Source organism: Amphiprion ocellaris, chromosome 1, assembly GCF_022539595.1.
Source record: "Amphiprion ocellaris isolate individual 3 ecotype Okinawa chromosome 1, ASM2253959v1, whole genome shotgun sequence".
In the NCBI taxonomy this organism is placed as follows: domain Eukaryota; kingdom Metazoa; phylum Chordata; class Actinopteri; family Pomacentridae; genus Amphiprion; species Amphiprion ocellaris.
Window position 1 is genome coordinate 40,556,458 of NC_072766.1, and position 23,847 is coordinate 40,580,304.

At 42.6% G+C, this 23,847-nt stretch overlaps 1 protein-coding gene and 2 long non-coding RNA genes across 3 annotated transcripts; 2 read left to right on the forward strand and 1 right to left on the reverse strand.

Annotated features, from left to right (window-relative positions):
* Positions 1-2,514: 2,514 nt before the first annotated feature.
* LOC118469833 (uncharacterized) lies at positions 2,515-2,905 on the reverse strand. Its single transcript, XR_004846798.2, has 2 exons — positions 2,768-2,905; positions 2,515-2,658 (listed from the first exon to the last, which is right to left on the reverse strand). It is a non-coding gene; the product is annotated as an uncharacterized LOC118469833 (long non-coding RNA).
* A 389-nt stretch (positions 2,906-3,294) lies between these two features.
* Positions 3,295-5,259, forward strand: LOC129347300 (uncharacterized). Its single transcript, XR_008599337.1, has 2 exons — positions 3,295-3,485; positions 5,030-5,259. It is a non-coding gene; the product is annotated as an uncharacterized LOC129347300 (long non-coding RNA).
* Positions 5,260-16,743: 11,484 nt separating this feature from the next.
* Positions 16,744-17,949, forward strand: LOC129350870 (protein TsetseEP-like). Its single transcript, XM_055018922.1, has one exon. The coding sequence runs from the start codon at positions 16,744-16,746 to the stop codon at positions 17,947-17,949; it is 1,206 nt and encodes a 401-aa protein (XP_054874897.1).
* The last annotated feature ends 5,898 nt before the right edge of the window (positions 17,950-23,847 follow it).

The window sequence follows — 23,847 nt, forward strand, 5'->3', positions numbered from 1 at the left end:
CTTCTGTTGCCTGTTCCATGTGTAGCCATGATGTCAGTCCGTCTGTCATTTCATTGTCTGCCTTGTCTTCTCTTCCATTTCATTTTTCCAGTTGTGACGACATATTCCAGGGTTTCTTTCCTTATGATGTGTGCAGAAAATGTTGCTTGCTGTTTCTAAATTGAGTTCAATAGCGTATAATTTGTGTTTAGTAATTTTAAAACGTCTTCATTGCTTATCATGTCCGTACAACATATACGTAGCAAGCCTCTGTAAAACCACATCTCTGCTGCAGTGCTTTTGGTTGACATTTTATTATTTATGTTCCAAGATTCACATCCGTACATCAGAACTGGTAAAATATAACAGCTTATAATATAATTTTCATTTTCATAAATGCTGTTCTTGCATTTCTACGTGTGATGTCGGTTTCACACATCCCATCTGATGTCATCCATGAACCGAGATATTTGAAATGATGAACCTGCTTCAGTATTTCTTGGTCGAATTCTAGTAACAACAAAACAAGTGAAAAAATATGGAACTAGCTGGTGAACATAATGCAGAATTTAAGGCTAAAGATCCTCATATTTTTTCAGGTGCTGCTGAAGACCAAACCAGAGGTGAAAGAGAAGCTAATGTATGAATGTTACGCTCACGCATGGCCAAAAACACAACTAGTGCAGCAATAGCTTCATGTCTTCTGGGTGTGTTCTAAAACCCATGCTGTCATGCTGTTTAGAGAGCCGGCAAATAATTCCGGTTTTCTGCCCTTATAAAGTACGTACAGTTGCATACTGTTTGCATACAGTTTGGTCATTCCCCTCCGTCATAATACTGCCTTAAGCTTTGACTGTCGTGTATTTGCTGCAGTCTGCTGTGCAAAATGAGCTGTAATCAGTCTGTGTGCTCTTGGCGGCTGAAGCTTGTTTGTTCTCATGCAGACGCAACGACATATGTGACGTATCTTCTGCTGCACCGTCAGAATGGTGGGGAGACATGATGCATGAAGACATCCTGGTATTTTTACATGAATGGAACGTGCTAAAACTCCTTCTGAAACACTACATGGTACGAACACAGCGCTAGTAGCTCCCTATATATAGTGCTACATGGTTACATGCTTCTGGTGTGCAATTACATGCAATTTCCAGGCGATTATGCATGATTAGTGTGTCAGAAATCATCCACTCATTCCACAATTCCTGTCATGACTACTATATAGTCTATACTGTATAGGGAGCTCTTCAGCTAAATGATTGTTTTTGGACACTTGATGAGTCTTGGTGTTGTTAATAACGTCACTGCAGTCACTCAGTTAACACGAATCAGATCGATGGTAGGGAACGACCGTCATTTTTCACATAAATTCATATTATACGAAGCAAATTTTGTAAAGTTAGTGAATGAAAACTTTTTTCTTTGTGTTGTGGTACATCACTCTGCTTCTATTAAACATAGCAATATGGATTATTGTTTTTTATTTTAATATTTTTGGACCATAACTCATCGATTTGTCTCCTGCCATCTAAATATATGTCTAATCACTATAAAATACGTCTTAATGCTAAAATAAACAAGTGTCAACACTATAAAATTGGTCTTAACACTAAAAAAACCACGCCTTAAAGCTTTAAAATATGTCTTAAGATTATTTTAAAAAGTCTGAACAGTAGAAAATACGACTTAATAAAATACATCCGAATAGCTTTCAAATGTCTAAACACTATAAAGTGTCATGACACTATAAAATAAATATTATCTGTAAAAAGTACATCTCAATACCATTAAATAAGATTTTAATGCTTTAAAATGCGATCTTAATGCTATAAAATACATCTTAACACTAAAAAAATACGTCTTAAAGCTGTCAAATTCATCTTAGCTCTTTAAAGTGCATCTTAACAGTAGAAAATTTGACTTAATGCTGTGAAATAAGTCTGAAAACTAGAAAATATATCTTAACATTATTAAAAAAGTCATAAGAAATACATCTAAACTTTGTTTAATTTGTCTAAATGCTATAAATCACGTCTTAATACCATAAAATGCATCTTAACACTAAAAAAATAGGCCTTGAATGCTATGAAATATGTCTCAGCTCTATAAAGTGCTATAAAATACATCTTAACATTATTTTAAAAAGTCTTAACAATAGAAAATATGACTTCATAAAATATGTCCGAATACCATTCAAATATGTCTGAACACTATAAAGTGCATCATGACACTATAAAATAAATATTATCTCTAAAAAATACATCTCAGTATTGTTAAAAAAGATTTCAATGCTATAAAATATGTCTTAAAACTAAAAGAAAATGTCTTAAAGCTATAAAATATGTCTTGGCTCTTTAAAGTGCATCCTAACAGTAGAAATGCTGTAAAATAAGTCTTAAAACTAGAAAATATGTCCAAATATTATTTTAAAAAGTCTTAACAGTAGAAAATACACCTTAACCTAATACTGTAAAAATATATCTTGATACTATAAAATTAGTATTAACTCTAAAAAAGAAATGCACCTCAACACCATGAAAGCAACAAAATACGTTTTAATTCTACAAAATACGTCTTAATCTGTGGAAATGACACCAGTCCTCCGTTGTCTTTCTGATCCGTCTTCTTGGAAGCAGTGCATGATGGGACATGTTACTGGATTAGTGACCACGTCTCCACCTGAATACAGGAAATGAAATCAATATTGTCAGGTATAAAAGATGCAGAAGCTGTCAGAAGAACTGAGACGTTCCTGAGGTGTTTGCAGGCGTCGTGTCCACTAACACACATTTCACTTCATTGTGTTACGATTCTGCGAGGCCGGAAACGAGGAAACAAAACCTCGGCTGCTTCCTCTGGCAGAGCGATCCGTCCGTTAGGAGCCCAGCCGTCCACACGCTCCGCTCTGCCTGACCAGAATTATCGCGGCTCTTTGTCTTCGTCTACGGGGCAGAAAAGCTTGACTTCCTGAAGACGAGCAGGAAAAAGTGAGGCGAAGTCAGCAGGACGACAGCAAAGAAACTACGGGGGGAGTGATGGATAATGAATCGTGTAAAATAGAACAAGAAAACTGAAGCGAGAGTTTTTTAAAGGGGAAGACAGAGCGGCGGCTGTTTGTTGCTCCATGGCTTCAGGGGTTTCTGCAGCGACAGAACAAGGCGGCGACTGAAGTGATGTGACTCACCGCCTTTATTCCAAACTGCTAAACTAATTGGATCAAGTCTATAAGTGGATCCCAGGACCGACCTCCACAGAAGCTCGGATAATTCCTGCTGAATATTGGTTGATTTTCAAGCCTCTGGGGGCATCCCAACTGTTTGCTTTTCTAAATGTGACCAACAATTAAAGGGAAAAAAAAGTAGAAATGAGTGGAACCTGGAGGCAGCGACGCCCCCGGATCACCATGGAAACGCTCCAGGACATGACGCAATTAAACACAAAGTGCCCGAGGAGGTGGCTAGGGATGATGCCGACTCATTCGTTGCCGTGTTAATGGAGGTTGGAAAGTGAGAACTCAATGTTTATGTGGGGAAAAACTGTTTCTGTGCATCTTTTGCTCAGTGAAAGCAAACATTTGGGCAAAGGAAGACAAACGAAAGGAATCTAAGTGAAACTTTAGCAGTTATCTGACACTCCACAACTGGGGGATTCAATCTACACTGTAAAACAGCCTTTAACAACAACTCGGAACAATTTGCTGATATTTTAGAGTTCTTCTATTTTGTGAAATTACAGATGTTGACATGTTGACTGTACAACAAAGACAAAGACAAAACCTGAAATAATGTCAGATAATCAAAAATCCACTTGATAACCATAAAAACAACAGGCCCAAACTGTGCACAATGTCCATTTAAAAAAAATTAACAAACACATTTTTTTCTTTTACAAATGGTAATTCATTCATTTGGCTATAAAATGACATGCTTTTCTTGCCTTTAAATCTGCAACACATCTTATAAATATTTTATACAGTTTGAAAGAAAAATTATTTATGTTAAGGACAGAAAAATTATGAATGTTTTTTAAGCTGTCATTTTACAGATTTCCTCTGTTTTGTTAAATTTCAGATATCGAGTAAAATAACAGAAAAGGGCAGGAATTTACATGTTGGCTGTAAAAACAAACAACTGCACTGCATTTAAATAAGCTAATTATATATATGTGTGTATATCTATCTATATATATATATATATATATATATATATACACACACACACATATGATTTAAATTAACAGCTAACTAGTAAAATCACTGAAAAACATAATTAACAAGTTGAGTGTTGAAAAAAAAAGTTTGACCAAAGTTGACCATAAAAGTGCCCTTTTAAGGAAAAAATTGTATATATATTTAAACGATTATTTCAAACATTTTCCCTGTTTCGGCAAATTGTTAAATTGTTTGGTCAAAATTAAAACAAAACAAACAAATACAAAAAAAATTAAAATAAAAAAATAGACCAAAAATTTAAAAATTATATTATTTTTTAAAAATGAAAAAAAAACAGAACAGTTTTCCTGTGTTTAAATCTGCTAAAAATATCATTATTTCACATTTTTATCCCAATATTTCCATGTTTTTTAACATTTCAGCATCCCACAGTTTTGCTTTACATATTTTTTTGCACCCTTGATGTCAGATTTTCCCATTTTTCATGCAGGTACCAGAAAGATCCTCCTGCTACCACTCAGCAGCTCTTGGGTCAATCCTTCCATATGCACCGTAAACAGCAGCAGCAGCAGCAGCAGCATTTAGCTGCAGCTGCTGGATGTGCCTCCTCCTTCCAGCACCTCCTGCTGTTCTAATAGATATTGCTGCTTCTTTCATCCAATGTCACGGTGATTACTGCAGCTCCTCTGCTGTGTTTCCTGGCTTCTGTCTGTCTCTGTTGGTGCGAGCCTCTAATTGCAGGAGTGTTGAGGAGTCGGAGCAGAGCTTCATCAGCTGCAGCCGCTTCCAGTAATCAAACCCTCATCCAATCCTCAGCTCCCACTCTTCCACTCTTTAAGTCTCCTTTTCTGATTAACGCCTGTTTCCCTTTTCCTACAGCTTCCTTCAGCTTCCTCCAGATCCCTGGACCCTCAACATCCCCCCTCTGTCCTGCCAGACCCAACATCTTCCAGAACCCAGACGGAGCTTCTGGTTCGGTTCTTCCCTCAGCTCCAAATACCTGCCTGTCAAACTCTGCTTTAACCTCAATCATCAGCTGCTGCCTCTGGTTCACTAGTGCAGCCCAGAACAGTAATTTGTGCTCTCAAATGAAGAATTTATGACATCAATTTGACTCAATTTAATCATTTGTGATGGACAATCAATAATTTGCACTCTTGCTATAATATAATATAATATAATATAATATAATATAATATAATATAATATAATATAATATAATATAATATAATTAATATAATATAATTAATATAATATAATATAATATAATAGATAGATATTTTTATAAATTGTTTGTATTATTTTTTATTAATTATATTATTATTTAAATAAGCAAAAATATCTTTATCTTACAGATATTTGTCATTTTACATTTTTTTATTACTTATTATAATTTAAAAATGACCAAGCATTTGCAATGTTATTTTTCAGATTTTTTTCCAGTTTTGTTAAATTTGAGATAATATCTCACAACTGAAAAAAACATTAGAAATTGAAATTGTATTGTAACAAAAAATATCAAAACTGTACATGTCCACATGTTTTTCATAAATTATTATGTATATATGATGAGAGGACATTAATTAAGCACCTCAGAAGTTTTCACGTATTGTTAAATACATTCGAGTAAATATAATAGATGATTTAAAAAAAAAGCTACAATAACCACCAAGTCAGCAGCATTAGCTTAAAAATCTGCCACTACGTCCACATAATGGTACGTCACAAAAAATTATATAGATTTTTTAAAATTAAGAATAAATTAAGGATTAAATATTAGTAAAACATTAATAAATAATTAATATACAGATTTTCTCTTATGGTACATTCCAGACATTATCTAGTAAAATCCCAATTTTTTAAAATTAATTTATACATTATCCAATATATTAATGATATGTTTATTCAGGATTATATACATATATTTTAAAATAACTGTTTAACAGATTTTCAATGTTTTGTTTAATTACAGGTAATATCTATAAAATCATAGTAAAAATATTAATTCACATGTTGAGTATATATATTAAAAAAAAAAAACAATGACAAAATAAATAAATACAGACCAAAACTGTAAATAGCATTCACAATAAAAAAAATCTGCATTTTGAACAAATACTAATTATTTATTTTACAAAATGTCACCAAAAAAATAGGCAGTTTTACCACATGATCATCATTTTACAGATCTTTGCTGTTGTTTTCAGTGTTTTTAAAAATTTTTTTTTGTTGTTGTTACAATATTCCACAGCTCTTTAAAACATTTTTTAAAAAAATTATATTTAAATCAGCTGCTTCCTCCTAGAGGTGAATCTGTATTACAAACTGCTCTGCTCCTCATCAGACATCTTCCATTGCCCTCAGAATCTCTGCCATTATGTCCTCATAATGAAGGGTCACGAGTTAACATTTACATCAGCCACTACCAGGATTAAAAGCAGCCTGGCTCCTTTTGTCAGCTGTCTCTGGCTGTTTCAGAAACTCCACGGCGTTCCTGTTGAAAGTGGCATGCCTCAGTGCTGAAAAGGTCACGGGATGGCAATGAAGATTTGTGCCTAAACTTGTGTGGGTGAAAGGCGTTCGCTCTGTCCTCTCCCAGCCTCAGATGAGACTATTTCTGGAGTTAATGTGGAGACGTTTCTCTTCATTTTGCTCTCATTATGTGCAGCGACAAATCAAAACGGAGGTAATAAATAGCGACGTGGAATGTTGTGCTCCCATCTTTTATCATCGGAGTCGAGTTCCTGCTCTTTAAAAACGTGTTAACATTTCTAAATTCATCTGGGAGACAAATTATTGAAGCAAATCGACTGTCATGAAGAGTGGAGCCAGAAAAAAAGATATTAACTGTGAATAAATGAAGAGATCTGATGCTCTTCTTCTCTCAAATATGTGATTTATTAATGTTTAACCCTTATGTTGTAGTTAGCTGCATAGCAACAGTTTGGCTCTGCTTTTCAGCGAAAGATACCTAATTTCACTCAGACTTTGATGCTGCCGGAGACCTTGAAGAATTTCTGAGGAGTGTTCCAATGAAAATGTTTGTTTTATGTATAAAATCCTCAACACCTGCAGCCTTAAAAGTTGGCTCTGAAAAGTTTAGATAATAATGTGGTTACACAGTGACTTATAACACTGCAGCGCGTTTCATACTGAGTTGTGAACATACTGAGGTCACCAGTGTGCAGCAGAAAAATGCATTATGGTGCATTAGTAGCTTGCATGAATGTTTAATTGGATTTATTTGTTTTTGGGGGGGGGAACTTGGAATGAATCTCCAGCTTCAGAGCTCATTCAGTGATCTTGCACCACAATATTCTCTGAGTGTCAATTAGATTATAATATACAAGACAAGTACCATCTGAAATAAATCAGCTATAAACTAAGAGACACATTGAACCTGGTGACTCCCAAAGGTCCACAGTCCTGAGGCAGTTTCCAATTCTATTGTTCACCTAATTGTACAAACACCACCTTTATGAAGTTTTATAACTGCTCACCTCAACTGCCTCAAACATTGGGTGAATGGACCACATGCAGGAAAATGTAATTCCTAAGCTGCAAAGAACAACCCAGGCTCCACAAAACCACATTTCTATACCATTCTCAACAGTAACTGAGAACTGCATTCTCAGTTTAGTTTGGAGGGATTGTCTGCCAGATTAGGTTTGTATCACAAATATGTTTCTAATCGATGCATCTTTGTCACGTATTTTACTGCTTCACTGGTGTTCCAATCAACAACATCAGACAGGGTGAGATGTGTCACTCTGGTAACCCAGAAAACAGAGGAGACGCTTCAAACATGTAATAAGTCATATTCTAATGCTAGCCATGCCATTTTTCCAAACCCTAACCAAGTAATTTTGGTGCTAAACCTTTCCAAAGCTTCTAGCATGTGAAAGTGTTTAAAAGTGTAGTTTTGGTGCCTAAACTGCACCAGAAATCGAAAGAGAAAAACCTAAAAGTGAAGGATGAAAGTAAACGACAGAAAATGGAACTTAATTCTGAGGCTGATGGTCTTTCGTCCATCACGGGACCCAAACGCTGGTCTTCTGGGAGAAAGTTGCTCTGCTGGTCTATGAAACCAACCAGCCCTTCGTCCTACTAATGCAGACATTTTAAGCTCTTTCTGTTACGGGGGGGAGCTGGGGAACCCAAGCGCAGACTCACAGAAACTGACAGACGAATGAATAACTGAAAGAGATTTATTTCACAAAATAACTAATCAATACAGGAACACAGAACTGAACTGGGGGGGAGAACCAAACCAAAACTACTAAACTCTAACAACAAACTCTATGACTATAAAAACGGAAATCTACAAACTGAACCGACTAAACAAAACTAAGCTAAAGAGGGATACTCACAAAATGGGGAAACTGATAACCGAGGGGAAAACAGACTAAACTAAACCACTAACAAACACTATGAATTTGAGAACAGAAGATCACGAAACTAGAACAAACAAAACTAAGCGAAGGAGGGATACTCACAAAAATGGGGGAACTGAACAGAAGGGGTAGGGAAGCAGGCTCGGGGAATCTGGGGTGAACGGAGATGAGACTGGAGCTACTGGCTGGGGACAAAACAGGGCTAGCGAGAATCCAAAAGAACTGCTGAGTCCAAATGAGGGAAATCCAGAGGAGGGGAAAAAGAGTCCAAAAACAGAGTGCAAAACAGAGTGCGAAAACAGAGTCCAAAAACAGAGGGCATGTGGGTCGATGATCCGGCAGGGAGTGAATGAACGGGCAGAGCTTAAATAGGTGGAGGTGAGGTGGAGAACAGGTGAATGGTGTGAACTGATTGCTGCAGCTGGAACTCATTGAAGCAATCAGCAAGACAGAATGCGGGCAGGTGAAGCAGGTGAAGCAGAAGGGTGAGAGACAGGGAGAGAGAGAGACACATGAGGGAGAAGTGACAGACAGACAGAGGGAGCCAAAGAGAGACAGGTCAACACAGAAACAAATCATGACAGGGGAGAAAGGAGGAAAAAGAGGAAAAAGGGAAAGAAGGGCAGGGACTAGAGCAGGATCCTAACAGTACCCCCCCCTCTACGTGCGCCTCCTGGCGCACGAAAAACCGAACAAGGAGCTGGTCACTGAAGAGGAGGGGGTCCAGAAACAAAATCCAAGAAGCACAGGGCGTGCGGAGGGGGTCTGGACGGAGGGACAGAAACAAAAATCCAAGAGGAGTCGGGTGGGTGGAGGGGGAACAGGACGGAGGGACAGAGACGGAAGTCCAAGAGGAGCTGGGTGGGCGGAGGGGGTCAGGACGGAGGGACAAAACAAAGTGTCCAGATCAGTCTGGGGCAGCACTGAGGCTGCAAAACAAAGTTCAAAAACAAAAACAGACCAGAGAATAGTTCAAAGGCTGGTCAAACACAAAACAAAAAATTCAAAGGCTGACGGACGGCCCGGGTGCTGGACGGGCAGACGAGGCCGTTCTGGAGGACGGCCCGGGTGCTGGGCAGGCAGACGAGGCCGTTCCGGAGGACGGCCCGGGTGCCACTCTGGAGGCCGGCGACGGAGGCGGCGAAGCCACTCGGGAGGCCGGCGACGGAGGCGGCGAAGCCACTCGGGAGGCCGGCGACGGAGGCGGCGAAGCCACTCGGGAGGCCGGCGACGGAGGCGGCGAAGCCACTCGGGAGGCCGGCGACGGAGGCGGCGAAGCCACTCGGGAGGCCGGCGACGGAGGCGGCGAAGCCACTCGGGAGGCCGGCGGCGGAGGCGGCGAAGCCACTCGGGAGGCCGGCGACGGAGGAGGCGAAGCCACTCGGGAGGCCGGCGACGGAGGCGGCGAAGCCACTCGGGAGGCCGGCGGCGGAGGAGGCGAAGCCACTCGGGAGGCCGGCAACGGAGGAGGCGAAGCCACTCGGGAGGCCGGCGACGGAGGCACTCTGGAGGCCGGCGACGGAGCCACTCTGGAGGCCGACGGCGGAGCCACTCTGGAGGCCGACGGCGGAGCCACTCTGGAGGCCGACGGCGGAGCCACTCTGGAGGCCGACGGCGGAGCCACTCTGGAGGCCGACGGCGGAGCCACTCTGGAGGCCGACGGCGGAGCCACTCTGGAGGCCGACGGCGGAGCCACTCTGGAGGCCGACGGCGGAGCCACTCTGGAGGCCGACGGCGGAGCCACTCTGGAGGCCGACGACGGAGGAGGCGGAACCCCTCGGGAGGCCAGCGGCGGACGAGACGGGGACCCTCGGGAGGCCGGCAGCGGCGGACGAGACGGGGACCCTCGGGAGGCAGGCAGCGGCGGACGAGACGGGGACCCTCGGGAGGCCGGCAGTGGCGGACGAGACGGGGACCCTCGGGAGGCCGGCAGCGGCGGACAAGACGAAGGCGGAACCCCTCTGGAGGCCGGGCTGGGGACCGACGAAGGCGGGACCCCTCTGGAGGCCGGGCTGGGGACCGACGAAGGCGGGACCCCTCTGGAGGCCGGGCTGGGGACCGACGAAGGCGGGACCCCTCTGGAGGCCGGGCTGGGGACCGACGAAGGCGGGACCCCTCTGGAGACTTGGGAGCGGGGGTGGCCACTGCAGACGGAGACTCAGAAGCAGGAGGTTTGTCAGTGGACACAGGCACAGTCTTTTGGCCGGAGGATTGGTCAGCAGACTGAGGCTGAACAGTCTCTTGACTGGAGGATCCGTTGGCTGACATGGGCTCAACAGTCTCTCGGCCAGGGGATTGGTCAGCTGACCCGGGCTCAACAGTCTCTCGGCCAGGGGATTGGTCAGCTGACCCGGACTCTAAAGTCTCTCGGCCAGGGGATTGGTCAGCTGACCCGGGCTCAACAGTCTCTCGGCCAGGGGATTGGTCAGCTGACCCGGGCTCTACAGTCTCTCGGCCAGGGGATTGGTCAGCTGACCCGGGCTCTACAGTCTCTCGGCCAGGGGATTGGTCAGCTGACCCGGGCTCTACAGTCTCCCGGCCAGGGGATTGGTCAGCTGACCCGGGCTGTTTTGAGGCGGAGACGGCGTCGACAGCGTCGACCCGCTCGGGAACTGAGGCGGAGGCGGCGTCGACAGCGTCGACCCGCTCGGGAACTGAGGCGGCGTCGACAGCGTCGACCCGCTCGGGAACTGAGGCGGCGTCGACAGCGTCGACCCGCTCGGGAACTGAGGCGGCGTCGACAGCGTCGACCCGCTCGGGAACTGAGGCGGCGTCGACAGCGTCGACCCGCTCGGGAACTGAGGCGGCGTCGACAGCGTCGACCCGCTCGGGAACTGAGGCGGCGTCGACAGCGTCGACACGCTCGGGAACTGAGGCGGAGGCGGCATCGACAGCGTCGACCCGCTCGGAGATGGAGGCGAGTGAGGCGGCGTCGACCCGCTCGGAGACGGAGGTGAGTGAGGCGGCGTCGACCCGCTCGGGAACTGAGGCGGCGTCGACAGCGTCGACCCGCTCGGAGACGGAGGCGAGTGAGGCGGCATCGACCCGCTCGGGAACTGAGGCGGCGTCGACAGCGTCGACCCGCTCGGGAACTGAGGCGGCGTCGACAGCATCGACCCGCTCGGGAACTGAGGCGGCGTCGACAGCGTCGACCCGCTCGGGAACTGAGGTGGAGGCGGCGTCGACAGCGTCGACCCGCTCGGAGACGGAGGCGAGTGAGGCGGCGTCGACAGCGTCGACCCCCTCGGAGACGAAGGAGAGTGAGGCGGCGTCGACAGCGTCGACCCGCTCGGAGACGGAGGCGAGTGAGGCGGCGTCGACAGCGTCGACCCCCTCGGAGACGGAGGCGAGTGAGGCGGCGTGGACAGCGTCGACCCCCTCGGAGACGGAGGCGAGTGAGGCGGCGTCGACAGCGTCGACCCCCTCGGAGACGGAGGCGAGTGAGGCGGCGTGGACAGCGTCGACCCCCTCGGAGACGGAGGCGAGTGAGGCGGCGTCGACAGCGTCGACCCCCTCGGAGACGGAGGCGAGTGAGGCGGCGTCGACAGCGTCGACCCCCTCGGAGACGGGTGTGGCGACGTCGTCGACCCCCTTGGAGACGGGTGAGGCGGCGTCGTCGACCCCCTCGGAGACGGGTGAGGCGGCGTCGTCGACCCCCTCGGAGACGGGTGAGGCGGCGTCGTCGACCCCCTCGGAGACGGGTGAGGCGGCGTCGTCGACCCCCTCGGAGACGGGTGAGGCGGCGTCGTCGACCCCCTCGGTGATGGTCAGGAGACGGGGCGTGGCAGTGGAACCTCGGTGGCTGCTGCGGAGTGGCGAGGTCTGGGCGCTGGGGAGCAGCGAGGCCTCTGCAGCGCTCGGCGGCAGCGGCGGGACCTCTGTGGCGCTCGGCGGCGGCGGCAGGACCTCTGCGGCGTTCGGCGGCGGCGGCAGGAACTCTGCGGCGCGCGGCGGCAGGACCTCTGCGGCGCTCGGCAGGACCTCTGCGGTGCTCGGCGGTGGCGGCAGGACCTCTGCGGCGCTCGGCGGCGGCGAGGTCTGGGGTCTCCGGGAACCTCTCTTCCTTCTGGAAGACCTTCTGGAGGGTGGCTCGTCAGGGTACTGGGGTCCGGGTTCAGGTGGGGAACTGATCTGGCTGGGGTGGAAATTGTCTAGTCCAAGTGCTCTATCGAGCAGGAAAGAGCACAGGTCGCTAGAGGAGATGGAGATGGGAGGTGACTGGGAACTCCGGTGTCGGGGACCCCGCTTTCGACCAGAGCTAGGCTTGAAAGCGAGACGGGTCCCCTCGAAAGACGACTTGCTGCTAACATCGTCCAGGGGGCTTGGTGAAACAGGATCTGCGGGGAAACTAGTGGGCTGGGGGCTAGCAGGTGGAGTGCAGGTTGAATATGTGGCTGAGGTAGGCTGGTTCACAAAAGGCAAGGGAGAGTTCAGGAACTCTAAAACGTAATCAGGCAGGTGGCTCGTTAGCCAGGGCATCTTGGTGGCCGCCCTGTGACCCAAAGACACCACCTCGTCTTTGAGCCCCTGATCCTCAGCCTTCGTCCACAAACCCCACAACTGGAGCTGGAGGTCGAAATATTCATTGTATTCCTTACTTGAAAAGAAAATGCCTAGGGGATATGGTGTAGGGTCAGAGCCAGTCTGTGAGCCTGCTGGGTTCAATTTTGGCCGGATCATACTGTTACGGGGGGGAGCTGGGGAACCCAAGCGCAGACTCACAGAAACTGACAGACGAATGAATAACTGAAAGAGATTTATTTCACAAAATAACTAATCAATACAGGAACACAGAACTGAACTGGGGGGGAGAACCAAACCAAAACTACTAAACTCTAACAACAAACTCTATGACTATAAAAACGGAAATCTACAAACTGAACCGACTAAACAAAACTAAGCTAAAGAGGGATACTCACAAAATGGGGAAACTGATAACCGAGGGGAAAACAGACTAAACTAAACCACTAACAAACACTATGAATTTGAGAACAGAAGATCACGAAACTAGAACAAACAAAACTAAGCGAAGGAGGGATACTCACAAAAATGGGGGAACTGAACAGAAGGGGTAGGGAAGCAGGCTCGGGGAATCTGGGGTGAACGGAGATGAGACTGGAGCTACTGGCTGGGGACAAAACAGGGCTAGCGAGAATCCAAAAGAACTGCTGAGTCCAAATGAGGGAAATCCAGAGGAGGGGAAAAAGAGTCCAAAAACAGAGTGCAAAACAGAGTGCGAAAACAGAGTCCAAAAACAGAGGGCATGTGGGTCGATGATCCGGCAGGGAGTGAATGAACGGGCAGAGCTTAAATAGGTGGAGGTGAGGTGGAGAACAGGTGAATGGTGTGAACTGATTGCTGCAGCTGGAACTCATTGAAGCAATCAGCAAGACAGAATGCGGGCAGGTGAAGCAGGTGAAGCAGAAGGGTGAGAGACAGGGAGAGAGAGAGACACATGAGGGAGAAGTGACAGACAGACAGAGGGAGCCAAAGAGAGACAGGTCAACACAGAAACAAATCATGACAGGGGAGAAAGGAGGAAAAAGAGGAAAAAGGGAAAGAAGGGCAGGGACTAGAGCAGGATCCTAACACTTTCAAACTTGCCGCCTTTTTCACAATGTCACAAGTCAGAAATTGCATTCATTTCTAAACAAAATTACATTTTTACACACATTTGAGAATGCAGTGTAGTTGTATTGGAGTGTCATTTTGTGGAGATCACTTCACTTCCTTAGTTTCTTTCAAACTGTAATGTAAAATTCCCTCTGTAACTTCTCTGGAATCTATAGAGAGCTATCGGTATGACAGGTTATCTATGGGTATCTCAAGTTTGATCTTTTTACTTGCAAATGAAGAACCAGTTCCTACTGTTTCCCCTCTTCATTTCCTGATTTTGGAGATGCACCTACCAAGGACACAATCCCTCACTGACCTCCCACCTGCAACCAAGGCCATGCACTCGACTGGAACCTACAACTAAGTTGAAGTCAAACAAGATTGCAGGAAGTTCAACTGCAATGCTGGATGTGAACAATCCATGCTCTCCTCAGTGGCTCTCTATGTACCACACAGCACATACAGTGTATTTTAGTCAGTGTATTTAGTGATGCTGTGGCAGTGGGGTGGTTTTTGCACAGCTGCAGGTGAGGAGGTGTTGGTTCAGGGAGCAGTGCCGGGGCAAATAATTGGCACACCTCTAGTGCTAGCTGAGGCTGCTATTCTGAGAGCAACTAGACCAGAAGACAAGATACGCCATGCTCTAAATTTGCACAATGAAAAACATAATAGTATGTCTGTTACCTTTTCTGTGACATGTATTTATTTATTTCCCCTTGTTTTGAGTGAAATTATAACAGCTGCACATAAAAGTTTTTTTCTTCCTTGCCAAATATGTCCATATGACGTGTTTTTGGGTAAAATCATGAACAAAATAAGCGTCCAACACCATGGCTGAGCATTCCTTGAAACTGCAGTGTACTGATAGCCTCAAAAACACAGAGCGAGACTTCTGGGGCTTCAAACATCAGCGGTCTCCAACCACTGGGCGGCGGGCCGGTACCAGGCTGCACGGCGGAGTCTGCAGGGGGCTTTATTTTGAAAAATGATGAGATCATCTTCCCATGACTTCCCGTCTGTGCTCGTTTACCACACTTTTGTCAGTTTTCATGCCTGGCAGTTAAATGAAGCCGTCAATCTAACCCCTGTCAAAACTAATAAAAAAAAAAACTAACATATCTGGAGAGCTTCTTTGAAAAGACTGGGACAGAAGAAAAAGTAAATACATATTTGGTAATTTTATTAATTTAGGAAGCTTTTTTAAAATTTAAAAAATATATATTATTACTCCACCAAGGAATACGCCATTACATTTTTCATCATCATGTAGTTAATAATCAAATATAACTCAATAATTATCTCATCTAACGCATAATTACAAGATAAAGATTCACTAAATAATGATTTATTTAAACCTGAAAAGCTGCAAACATGATTTTGATGGATCAGGTGACATCATAATTTTGCATCAGCTTCATATTTTGTGCAATTTTAACTTAAATTTATGCGTTAGTTGATTCAAAACTAAATTTAAATTGTCATAACTTCATAAAATTGGCTTAATAGTTCTATTTTTTTCCCTTCATCTTTGGTGCAAGATGAAGAAAAATCATTCCCTCTCCTGTCTATGAAACAAGCCCAGACAATTTCAGACAGTAATTAATTTAAGAGTATTTTTAATTGTGATGTTGCCAATGGATATTTAGCAGTGAAATCTGGCGTTGCACCCTTTGCTTTAGCATTCTAGTGGTTAAAATGCTAAGTTTTATTTGAAAACTATGTTCAGCTATAGAGGGCTTTATTAAAGCAGTAATAATAATAAAAAAAAAATAAGTTGCAGTAACTTAAAATTGGCTCAATAATTCATTTTTTTCTTCATCTTGAGTGCAAGATGAAGAAAGATGAGCCCCTCTCCTATCTATTAAACATGTCTGGACAATTTTATTATCCACAGAGAACTCATACTAAGGTGAAAATTTGCTGTTTTACCTTTTTATTATTATTATTTCTAAAAATAATAATGATAAACTTTATTTATACAGCATTTTTTAAAACGCATCACAAAGTGCTTCACCTCTAAATCCAAGCCACCAAAACATCAGAAACTGAAGTTCCTTAACTTTTCACTTGAGGCTATAAAAGAGTGGATCTCCACAGAGTTCATATTAAAACTCCTGTTGTTGGAACATGTGGAAGGGCAGGGTTGAGGGTAAAGCAGACAAACAAAGGTCTTTATGTGGTCTACAGCCTGGAACTCTGCTGTGTGTGGTTGGAAACTTTGTTGCAAGGCAACAACATTCAGTGTCATGTGACATTCTGAGCAGAACATCATGATGTCACAAAGCTTATCAAATGTCACAGTCATGATGATCTGATTGGAGCAAAATTTGTGATGTCATGATGATGTCATAATTAAGAAAAAGTATAAATACAACTGTCTGATCTTCAGTCCAGTCAGTACACAGCCACCATCGAACAACAAAGACCAACTACCAGCGAACAACAAAGACCAACAACCACCGAACCACAAAGACCAACGACCAGTGAACAACAAAGACCAACGACCAGCGAACCACAAAGACCGTGGAAATCTGACGGAAATCTGACGGAAATCTCGTGCAAGTCTCATCAAATCTCGTAGTAATGGAATCAAGCATTCTGAGTTTTGAGGATTTTCCAGCTCTGCAGAGGCAAAGAAGGAACTTCACCATCTGCAGTGCAATCATTGAGGAACAACAGACTGTCCCAAAGAGACAGAAAATCGACAAGAAGTCCTGTCTCAAAGTGGCGTTTGGGTTGACGGTGCCGGTCCCCCACGGCCTCACCACTTCCCCGACAGCCTGTTGCAGCCAAGAGGGTTCTGCAGCCACAGCAACAGAGCCCAACACAGAGTCTGCGGCTAGACCCGGACCGAGGCCCGCTGCTAGACCCGGACTGAGGCCCACTGCTAGACCCGGACCGAGGCCCGGTGCTAGACCCGGACCGAGGCCCGGTGCTAGACTCGGACCATGGCCCGGTGCTAGACCCGGACCGAGACCTGCAACTAGACCTGGACCAAGGCCCGGTGCTAGACTCAGACCATGGCCCCGTGCTAGACCCGGTCCAAGGCCCGGTGCTAGACCTGGACCATGGCCCGGTGCTAGACTCAGACCATGGCCCCGTGCTAGACCCGGTCCAAGGCCCGGTGCTAGACCCGGTCCAAGCCCTGCTGCTAGACCCGGTCTAGACATCTTGGCCAGACCAAGACCCCAGCCTGCAACTGGACCCAGGCCAGAACCCCTGGCCAGACCAGTGCCAAAGACCGCAGCACAGCCCATGGAGACACCAAAGCCAGAGCCCATAAAGACACCGGGGCCAGAGGCTGTTGTTGAGGAAAATCCTCTGTCTGCTGAAGAACAGATTCTGCAGCTGAAAGCTATCCAGGCAGAATCCAAGAGACAGATTGCTGATCTGTCCATGGATCTGGATAAAGAACAACTGAAAATGAGAGAGGCTTCATTCACCATTGAACAAATGGAAGCATCTCTACAAGAAGTCAGAAAAGAAAAGACGGAGATGGAAACCTGTTTGGTCGAACAGGTCAACCAAAACTCCCAACTAAAAATGGAGCTTGAAAAAACTCAGCTGCACCTTAAGGAACTGCAGCACCAGTGGGAGGTGGAAAAGTGCCGTCTTGAAGCAGAGATAAAGACGGCACTTTCTGAAAAACAAGAAGATGACTCCGACCAGAAAATAGATTCTATAGAGGAGGTGGTGGACAGACCAGAAAAAAAGAAGAAGTCCTGGTGGAAGAGGTTCGTCAATTTCTTTAAGAGAAGTGGTGGAACCAAACCTCACCCTGAGTCCTGACTCAGGTTGAACCTCTTCCACTAAACTTCCACCTGTCTGGACCCACCAACCAAATAATTTATATCTTTAGATATTATTAATTATATGTTATAGGCCTAATTGTTTTGTACTAGATTTTATACTTTTTTATAATAAAATATAAAACTCCATTATAAACTACATCCGCATGTTTCATGTTAATATATATTCTCATGTTGTGTAAATATATAATACCGTGCTATATTAATAACATGTAGTTAAAAAATTTGAACAAAATTAAAAAAACTAAATTTAACAGAATGTTCCTTACTTACATCTTTTCTTTTGCAAAATTTTGAGTTTGACAAGACTGAACAAAATATTAACTTCAGTAAAAACAACCAAAGAGTTGCTGTTAACCTTGTGTCGTCCTGCAGGTCAAAATTGATCCGTTTTAAAGTTTGAAAATGTGGAGAGAAAAAAAAAGTTCCCAGTGAAACTTCTGATGTCCAAATTTTCAGCATTTCTGGGAAATGTTTGAACATTTTTTGGTGGAAAAAAGAAATGTTAAAAATGTTTCTTAAGAACATTCGCAAAAAAATCAACCAAAATCCAGCAAATTTCGCTGGATTTTGGTTGATTTTATGTGAATGTTCTTAAAGAAAATATTAGAAGTTTTACTGATATATATATGGAATCACTTTAGATATTTTTAGGACTTTTTTGGAAGATTTTTCCTCATTTTTTGAAAATATTTACAAGAATTTTCTTGCCAAATTTGGGGGATTTTTTAAAAATAAAACTTTTAAGGGAAACTTTTAAGGAATTATTGGAATTTTCTTCCTGAAGGTTTTGCAAATTATCAGAATTTTGGGGAAATTTTTTGCTGAATTTTTGGACTTTTTTCAGACAAGGAAACAATATTCTTTGGTGCCCATAAATGAAGGCAACAGGAGGGTTAAATCAAGACTTCTAACACTGAATCAAAGAGATAAGAATCATTTTCACATTACAGAAATTTTTTAATTATTATTATTGTTTTTTCCTGTATTTAAAACAGCAGCTGATGTGTAGATTAGATTGAAAATATTATTTAAAGTGTTGTTTTATGATGATGATGATACTACTACTACTACTAATAATAATAATAATAAGAGAAGCCCTCAGAGTGCAGTACTCCAAGGCTGCTCTGTCTTTGTATCATTTCCGATGGATGAAATCTTTAATAAAAATGATCTTGTGCTGAGCTCAGGTGTGTGTTCTGCATGTGTACGTTATGTACGGCTACCAATCACGTGACCTAAATATGTAGCAGGAGGCAGGAATTAATGGGACTCAGAAACACCCCCACAATTTAATCAGTTGATACTTGTATCATTTCTGATGGATAAGTCCTGATAAGTCCACACAGTAGGATTGCAATCATGTGATTGTCAGCAGGCAGCTGACGTAGTGTTCACTTGTCATAGTTACAGTGCTGCCATCTCGCAATGACACAGAAATCTTTCACATCCGTGGATCCAGACTATAAGCCGCATCACTTTAAAAATCCAGTCACTTGGTCTTTGTGTCATTTCTGACCTTCCCTGAAAATTTCATCCAAATCCGTTAGTCCGTTTTTGAGTAATGTTGCTGACAGACAGACAGATGGACGGATGCTGATTGTCACATAATTCTGCTGCTTTCCTTGGCAGACTAATAATAACAAACATCCAGAGGGTCCACTTTAACTTTCGTTCTCTAACTATGTTCTGCTACTAATACTTGTGTACTTTTACTTAATTAGTGTTCTTGGTGCAGGACTTGAACTTGTCACTGAGTATTTTCTGCATATTTTCCATAATTAAATGAGCTGCGTCCCCTTTAAACACTCTTAGCTCCGCCCACTCCGGACTGTCTGCTGCAGTCTCGTTTGAAAACCTGCGGGAAGCACCTGTGCAGATGAACCACCTGTGCAGGTAAAACACCTGTCCAGGTAAAATCCTCTGATCGAGCAGCTTCTCCAGGATCCACGGAGGATCTGAGAGTTGTTTTCTGCTGATGCTGCTGGACTCCTGCTTGTTGTTTTTCTCTCCTAACTCCTCCTGAAGCTGGTGTTTCCTGCTTCTTATCCTGAGGCTTCCTGAGACGCTGTGATTCGGTGAGTTGACTTTTGTCTGCTTCCTGCTGACATGTCTGGAGATATTTAGACTCTGAGCTCTGCTGCTGCTGCTGCTGGATGTTTGTGATGCTACTGAAGCTTCTCGCTGTTTTAATGCCGCCAGTGTTGACTTCTAATTACTGCCTTTAAACTAACGTGCTGCTTTGACTTTAATTGGTGTTAATGAACGGCGTACTTCTGGTTTGGCGCATGCGCTGTGATGCTGTCGTGGTGTTTTCTCTGTTGTCAGCTGACTTATGGTGGATGTTGTGCTGCTTTTGGTGGATTTCTATTGGCTTTTTATAAGTTTGGCCTCTTTTTTAAGGTGAAAATGTGATTATTTTCTGCACAGTTGCCTTTTCATATTAATTTCTCATTAAAATTGCCTTGTTTTTTAATAGCAATCCACGTTCTCTGCAGTCCTCATAGTAAATTACGCTGTAAAAAAAAGTTCCTGTAAAATATTTTTACATTGTTTTTAATTATAAAAAATAGATATATTACAGATATACTACAGAAAAAGTGAAATTTTCAGCAAAATATTGCATTTTTGCAGCTTTACAGTGTAATTTAATTAACTTTAATGTTAAATTCTGTAACTAAACTTTCCAAAAATCTGTTCTATTTATATAATGTTGCCATAAAATTACATGTAAAAATTGTAAACTACATTTTCTTCATTTAAAAATGCACAACCTGTGTGTGTCTATTCAATATATTTTAGAAACCAAGGACAAAAAACATTAATCTATTGTCAAAAAATAGAAAAAAGTAGGATGGACCTATTTTTTGACACCCATGTAGCTTTTCTCACTAATTTCTAATTAAAAATGCTGTTTTTTTTAATAGCAATTCACATTTTCTCCCCATTCTTTACACTCAAGTATGCTGTAAAATATTTGTTTATTAAAAAATGTAATTATAGTTTTTAGGAAATGCTGCATTTTACTGCACAGTGAAATTTAAAAATACAAAACTATTGCATTTTTACAGCTTTACAGTGTAATTTTATTCAATGTACTGTTTAATCCTGTAACTAGATTTTCCAAAAATCTATTCTATTTATATAATGTTGCCACTAGCATGATTAATAACTGTAATTGCCTGTAAATGACATTTTTCTGTGAATTGCAAACTAAAAATGTGAATGTTTATCATGCAGAATTAAGTTCTGCCAACACTGACATTTAAAACTGTGTTTAGCACAACAAAAGCCGCATTTTAAAAAAAACCTGTACGTTAGAAATGTGTGATTAATTGTGGTCTATTCAATATATTTTAGAAACCACGGACAAAAAACATTAATTTAATGTCAAAAAAACATAGAAGTTGTTAAAATGCACCTTTTTATTGTAAGTTTTTACAGTTTGGTTAGTATTTGTGCAATACTTCTGTCACAATGCTCTTTAAAGACACATTTTACTTGAAATTTTGCCCCTATGGTTACAAAAATAGAAAAAAAATGCACATTTTCATGGCATCAGTGTAATGCAAGTAAGAATAATCTGCTGTTGATGGTATTTCTTGTTTTTGGCTCCAGCAGTGTCATAAATTGTGTGTTCTTTTGCAATATTTCATTATGACAAAGTTTTTTGTGCATCTTTTTGTGGTTTACTGGAGGATAAACCCATTTTTCTCATCTCTAGCTCTGAAATTCTTTTGTTTAGACATATTTTTAAGAGTAAAGAGACTTCAGATTGTCTGTATTTGGAGGGAAAATGCATGTTTTGCTGTAAAACTGCAAAGTTTTCCTAACAAACTGTAAATTGCAGACTATTCCATAGTAACAATATTCACCCTTATGATGCAGACTTAAGATCTACATTATTTGACATTTAAAACTGCATCTAGCACAAGAAAAATTGCATTTATACATTTTTATACATTAGGAATGTTTAATTTTTCTTAATATTATTCATATTTGACAGTTTGGTCAATATTTGTGCAATGACATTCTCTTTTAAGATGCATTTTTACTTTGAAATTTTCCACCTATGGTTAAAAAAAATAGAAAAAAACTTTATCATGGCATCACTGACTAAACAAGTTTTCCTAACAAACTGAACTGCAGACTATTGCATACTGAAAATATTCATCTTTATGATACAGAACTAAAATCTACCGACATTTGACATTTAAAGATGCATATAGCACATGAATATTTGCATTTTTACATTTTTATACATTGGAGATGTTTAATTAAAAGCATAAATGTGTGATTAATTGTGGTCTATTCAATATATTTTAGAAAGCAAGGACAAAAAACATTAAGTTAATGTAAAAAAAAATAGAAAAAAAGCACTTTTTATTGCAATTTTTCAACAGTTTGGTTAATATTTCTGTACTAGTTCTGTCACTGAAATAGGAAATGCTCTTTTAAGATGCATTCTGACTTTGAAATGTTCCCCCTATGGTTAGACAGATAGAGGAGAAAAAAGCACTTTTCCATGGCATCAGTGTAAAATAAGTATGAATAATTTGCTGTTGATGGTATTTCTTGTTTTTGGCTCCAGCAGAGCATCAGATTCTTAGAGAATTTAACAGTTTTCTGGACTAACGGTGTCATAAATTGTCTGTTGTTTTACAGTATTCCATTATAAAATCCACAGTGGATGAAATGTTTTAGCTGAAAGCGTTTTTGTGGCAGCTTCCTTTTCCGACCCTCGTATCGTAATTACATCTCCGCCGCTGAGCTGCTGTTCTTCGCTCAGCTGCTGTCTTTGTCAGCCGGAGGCTTCAAATCCGTGTACTGATGGTCATCTGCTGCTTATCGACGCGATGTAACGCTTCACATGGAGAGGGGGATCTGCTCCCAGCCCTGAGTTGTTATGATTTTGATACGCTGAAGTGAATAATTATCTGCCTGTGAAGCTTTTGTGTGTTTCTGTGCATCAGCTGCATTTCAGGTCTTTTTTACATTCATTCATCTCACTTCACTAGATGCTATATGGTTGTTTGTCTGTCTCGGCTGTGCTCAGCTTGGTGTTTGCTTGTGGGTCGTGGAAACGTCGGACCAGATGTCAACTATTTAGTATTCCATACAACAGCGACTGTGTTGTGGCTGTTTGGAGTTTTTTCTTCCAGGAAAAGTTAGCTGCGAAACGCCATCAATCCTTTACACTTCTAATTACAGCAGTCGGTATTCAGGAAAAACGGTGCTTAGAAGATGTGGAGTTTGACGCTTGCAGCAGCACTCATTGTTCATAACATCTCTAAAGAAGGAGGTGTTAATCAGGTAGAGTGACTCTAACCTCACAGATGGGCCTGTTAGCGCGATATCAAAGGCTGCCGTTGGCTTCTTCATTGTCTTCTTTGTCATCGTCTTCTTCATCTTCTTCATCAGCTTCTTCTTGACTTCTTATTCTTCTTCATCGTCTTTTTCTTCCTTGTTTTCTTCTTACTCTCCGTTAACGTCTTTCTCTTCTTTTGTCTTCTTTTTTCGTTTTCTGTTTTTGTCTTCTTCGTTATCTTCCTATTCGTCTTATCCTCTTTTTCTTCTTCTTTGTCTTCTTATTCATCTTTGTCATCTTCTTATTCTCCATCTTCTTTTTCTTTAAGACTTTAACATGCTTAATCTTTTTGTATCAACGTGTCTAAACTTGCCTAGTCCAGAGTACATCCTGGGGTATACTTTGGCCTGGAGGGGTATAAACTGGACTAGGCCAGTTACACTTTGGCCGGGGGGTAAATCTGGCCTCTTAAGCCAGTTCTGTGACTGAGTTGTGGCTGTTTGGAGTTTTTCTTCCTGGAAAAGTTAGCTGCAGAACGCCATTAATCCTTTACACTTCTAATTATGGCAA